General features: G+C 36.9%; 1 protein-coding gene across 1 annotated transcript; it reads left to right on the top strand.

Moving 5' to 3' along the window:
* Positions 1-1,994: 1,994 nt before the first annotated feature.
* gas1a (growth arrest-specific 1a) lies at positions 1,995-4,467 on the top strand. Its single transcript, XM_088910775.1, has one exon. It carries the CDS (start codon positions 2,675-2,677, stop codon positions 3,458-3,460), a length of 786 nt encoding a protein of 261 aa, XP_088766901.1. The 5' UTR covers positions 1,995-2,674; the 3' UTR covers positions 3,461-4,467.
* Positions 4,468-5,473: the final 1,006 nt, after the last annotated feature.

Genomic DNA, 5,473 nt, shown 5'->3' with positions numbered 1-5,473 from the left:
TTGCAGGCCACAGAACTTAAAGCAGTGAGTCAGATTAAAAGAGGAGGGGATGATTCTCACTAAAGTCAGATGTCAATGTACAATAATACTGCTGTGACAAAATATACATTGTGCAAGTTATGTCAAGACAGATTGATAGTGCTTAATACTGTAGGTTAAGGAGAAATTCACAACTGGAGACATACAGTACAGCACCACATACATATATAACCACGGTGTACTAGTGCAGGGGTATCTCAGCTTGTCGTGATATCATCCACTATCCAGAAACTTTGAATTTCACAGGTTCAGGCCAACACAGTAGTAGCTGTTACTCCTACAGTACTAGCAGGTCTTTTACAGGTAGCAGTGTTTTACAGCTGGCACTAGTCAGGTAACTGGTTGGTAAGTATATAGTATGCTTGTGTGTATAGTCTGTATATTAGAATTCATAACATAGTTCTGTCTCCTGTAGTGATTGAATGAAGAGTTAATTAATATTCATACCTGTAATTGAGAAATTAAACAATCAATATACACCTTACTTGCTATACAGTGAATAGTCCACATAAAGGGCCATCCAACTTGCAAATCTTTGGACTATGGGTGTATGGAACAAGTTATGTAGCTGTGCTACCCAGATGAGATCACTTAGCTACTAAATATGAAATGGTTTACATGTCTGAAATACCTCATCTTGTTTGTCATGTTTCTTAAGGGTACATGCTACTGCAGTAATGTATATTAATGTATATATATATAATACAAATTGTACTTTTGTTGTTATATTAATTATAATGTGCATTAAGTAAACAACTAAAGGCTGGCTGTATAAGAAGTTAGCAATGGAAAGCATTGAAAATGCCACAGGCTGAGCAACATTTTACTGCCTTCTACAATATTAAGTTAAATTACATTTCACTATCATTATATACTGTATATTCCATTTTGATACATTGCTGGAAATAATAGAAGCTTTCTTTTCAGCAACAAACGTGACCTCTGTTCGTCTAGTGATTTCAGATGTAAAAGCCGTCTCCATCTGAGCATGAATAGTGAAACTGTAATACTTTTTTGGCTTGTAAAGCACTTGGAAGCAGTTCTGTCCAATCAGACAACCGCTAGGAATGCAATTAAAGTAATTTACATTTGCTTAACGTTCCACAGAGGGCTTTGATATGAAATACAAAAGCAGAAATTTTCTTTTAAAAATCACATTTTACATGTTTGATATGAATTACTAGTACTACTGCTATTTCAACTCCACTTCTTAAACACTGTATTCTTTATTGATGCTGAAACTAGAAAACAAGACTGATATCCAACAAAGCGGCATTATGTGCCTGAAGGTAACGCAGAAATCAACAAAGAGTAACAATTTGCTCACTCTCTGTTATTAATGTATGTCTCTCATTAACAACAAAATATGAATCTATTATGCACAGTAAATTGCACCTACAATAGATTCAAAAGAGCTGCCACCATGCACCCCTAGCTGTGGCGAGCTGTTTTCATTTTAAATGCAATGAACTACATTTTCCAAGAAATATAAAGTGATTTAAAAAAAAAATCACATATATTAATTATATATATATAAAATATTCAGGTTTGAATCATTCGAAATTATTCTGTAGCTCAACAAAGAGATCCAATAATTTACAGTTATTCTACAAAACAATTTCAAATAATTAAAAAGCATTTGTCATAGATTGACATTACCGGGTTTTTAGTTTGTTTGGTTTGTTTTCTCAAGTTTTCCGCAGACACAATTTAAACAGTTTAAAAACTTGTTTTCACCCTGGGTCTAGCAAGTGAGTTTAATCCTTGGTCCTCTGACAACCTTTTTTCTCTTTCTAACCCTGTCCTCCCCCCTTTTTTAACCCCGAATCAGGCTCCTCCTCTAACCCCTGGCCCCCACCTCAGGACGTAAAAATTTACAACAACAGCAGGGAGAACCAATGAGCGCCCGATGAACTTCGGCGAGGGGTTGAGCGCAGAAAGAAAAATGAGAAAGAGGGAGAAGTCAGAATGCGATTAAGTGGCGTTGCTGTTTTTTTTTGTGTTTGTTTGCTATCTCATGCATGCATAATGAGGGATAATAAGAGCATGCTGTGACTGTATTTCTTGTATTTAAGGCTCTTAATAACCGGTAAACCGAGAGGAGAAGCCCTTAGTATGCTCTGTTGTAAGTGAAGCAACAAGAAGGAGATTGCTGGTATGGTATTGCACCCGGCCAAAAATCACTGGAACTGCAGCACAAGGAATACTTGCCGGACTGCGAGGGAAGTGCCAGTGGGAAATACGATTTTACTACACAAACTGTCAAGTCGCGGATAACTTCGAATACAGGATTCTAACTATGTTTTTGTTTAATTAACAATTATCTATGAAGAACAGAAGAAATGACCACGCTTCAAAGCAGAACCCTGCGGTACACCACTGATCGAAATCTTTTTAAAGTGCCTAAAAGTAGGTTACTTCACGCATGTTACTAACGCAGATGAAGTAAAGCACTTCGCTTTTATAAAATCGACGACTAATGGTGAGAGTGTAGTGCAATCAGACTTTTGTTCTTCTGCAACTCCTTGAAATTGCATAAAGACTGGATTGCTTCCTTGTGAAACATTTAATGGAAATATAAGGTACTTATGCCCAAATTTGACTCAAGTTTTGCTTTATTTCTGCAGCCTCCACCATGACAAATTTTACCGGCTTAAAGCAGTGCTTCAGTAGCTTGATTTGGCCTTTTGGGTGTTTATTTGTGTTTTTTGGCTCATTTTCGATATCTTCCCCTACCCACGGTCGACGGATGATATGCTGGCAAGCAATAATGCAATGTCAGGGAGAACCAGAATGCAACTATGCATATGGACAGTACATGCATGCCTGTGCACCAGTAATAAGCGGAGAGAAACACCGTTGCCCTAGTCACTGCATCTCCTCTCTCATTCAGCTAAACCAGACAAAAAATGGACCATCTTTGGAAGATTGTGACTGTGCTGCGGATCAGCTTTGCAGAAACACCAAACGTGCCATAGAGCCCTGCTTGCCAAGGACTAGCGGAGTAATGGGCTGCACAGAAGCCCGTCGCCAGTGCGATAGGGACCCTCAATGTAGTGTTGCTATGCGCAATTATTTGATTCAATGTAGTAAACTTTTCAGTGGGATACGATGCACAGAATCGTGCCGGGATGTGATCAGAGATATGCTTGATATGCCTAAAGCAGCACTTTTGGACAAATGTGTCTGTGATGGAATTGAGAGGCCCATTTGCGAGTCAGTAAAAAACAATATGCAAACTCTTTGTTTTGGGTCCCAGAGTTATGGTAGCGGCTGGACAGACGGGTCGGACGAAGATGATGAAGACGATGAAGATGAAGAAAGAGTCCTTCAGCCAGTGGAAAGCGCTAGTAGCCTTTCAAGAGCCCGAGATGTCTGGACTGTGGTGGCATCCATTTTACTTCTGTTCTGTCTGCTCTAGCCCCGGGTTTATCTTGTTCCAGGACTATTGTTAGATAAACGCATTTTGAAAACTTTTGTCTCTCAACCATGCGGTTTACAGTTGAATGTGTTTTGACTCCAAAGACTTTGTATTCGGCTTTGCATGACAGTGTCAACTTTTTAAACGCCTACGAATTTCTGTTCTGAAGGTTGTAGTGTTAGTACGCTGTGATTTATTTCTATGCAACTTTTTTTACAAAGTGGATACATTGATCACAGTTAACTATCTCTGGTCAGCAGTAATACCTTTTAAATCTCAGTATTTATTTTTTGCATTAATGGTCTGAACTTAAAGTAACTGTGGCTACCAAATACCTAAAGTTAAAAAATACTACTGCCTTAAGCTCTTTTAGTTAGCTACACGCTATATTCTGTGAGAATACAACGACTGCCTTTACTTTTTCTTGAATATGTGAAAAGGATTATTTTTGTCACTTCAGGTGAACACACAGAAAAGCTTCAAAAGTGTTTCTTTCTCTGAGACTGAACAATGCAAGTTTAAAATAAAAAGCTGTGCACTGCCAATTCACAAAAATGAACTAGTGTTTTAAAACATGTAAACTATTTTTATAATGTTGCCTTCAGTGGTATCAGGGTATTTACCTCTGGTATAACATCTCCATTATGTGTATTTAATACTGGAATTAATCACCAGTAGACTTGTACATAAAATGTTATAAAATGTATGCTTCTGAAAATAATTTATTTACAAATGTGTTCACATCAATTCCATAAATTAGTTTCAATATTTGATGTTAAGTCAACTCAATGTTTATATTAAAGGGAAATTAGTTATTTTGTTGTCTGGTTAAGTTTAAACCTTCACTGTATAGAGTATTGTATAGATTTTTCAGAGATAATCTTTTTGCTATCTTATGTTAAGAGGATTTATTTACTGTTTAGAAATGTCTAAATTCACTGTATGACTGCCTTAACGTTGTATTTTTTTTATAGAAGGCATAAAAAGAGACTTAAAGTTAAAGAGCTCCCCAGACTATGTTGTCTTGTTACTATGTACATGTATAAATGTTAGAAACTGTTTTTACTCTTAGGCATATATTGAACTCAACAAGTGTTTAAAACAACACAATCTGGTTTTCAAAAAAATAGCAAGGCACAAGTCTGTGGTAAAATGAATTACTGTATCACAGTTTTATTTCTAACAGTATTTTTAACACAACATTGTGTTAACCAAAGCACATCATTGTTTGGTTGATTTTACCACAACTTTGTGTTCTTCCCGTTTAAACACGAGATAATGCTATGTTTCAGCGCAACGTTTGAGTGTAGATAACGTTTTAAAAGTTGTCCTTGAAGTAAAAGTAAGACACTCGATTTCAAATCTCACGTCAACTACCTAAAATGCTTACCTTGCACCTTACAGATAAGTGTGTGTTCATGTGTATATGAGATTCGTCCATTCATTTAGAAATGTAATGTGTCGAGTTATTATGGTGCTAGTGCGGATAAAGGGTAAATGTTTGATGTGGATAATGGTTTGGTCGGTATTTCGTGGCAGTGACATCAAGTTGCTTTTGATACTTTGTCCCCTTTCGCTTCTAAGAGCTGCTAGTCAACGCTTTCAAAGACCTTTAGATAAATAATTACGCTCTTAAGAAGCTTGGAGTGCCGATACACTTGACCTTGTAAATAGAAATGTTTGCAGTAGGAATAAACTCCGGCATTTGGAAATCTTTTAAACATGAGCACAAAAGAGAGATTATTTCTCAGGGGACTTACGCTCTAAACGCGCCAAGCAAGGCACTTGCGAGTTTATTTATCTTTTATTCAAAGTGATTATTTAGAAACTTTTTAAACCATTGCGGTCAAGAAAGTGAGAGCTGAAGTATCACCGCAACTAAACCTTGGTTTAAGCCTAGAAAACGCGTGAGGGTGATGAGCTTCTTCGCTGCTAATCATTTTACTGAGGAATACATACACCAATGTTTCTTTTTAGCAAGGTACCGACACATGAATTTTCTTTGAACTCTTT

This window comes from Atractosteus spatula, chromosome 3, assembly GCF_055471065.1.
Source record: "Atractosteus spatula isolate fAtrSpa1 chromosome 3, fAtrSpa1.hap1, whole genome shotgun sequence".
Classification (NCBI taxonomy): Eukaryota; Metazoa; Chordata; class Actinopteri; order Semionotiformes; family Lepisosteidae; genus Atractosteus; species Atractosteus spatula.
This window is presented reverse-complemented; position numbering and strand designations above follow the sequence as displayed.

Bases quoted from the DNA above. Each gene is read 5' to 3' on its own strand.
- gas1a (XM_088910775.1), top strand. From the start codon at position 2,675: ATGACAAATTTTACCGGCTTAAAGCAGTGCTTCAGTAGCTTGATTTGG.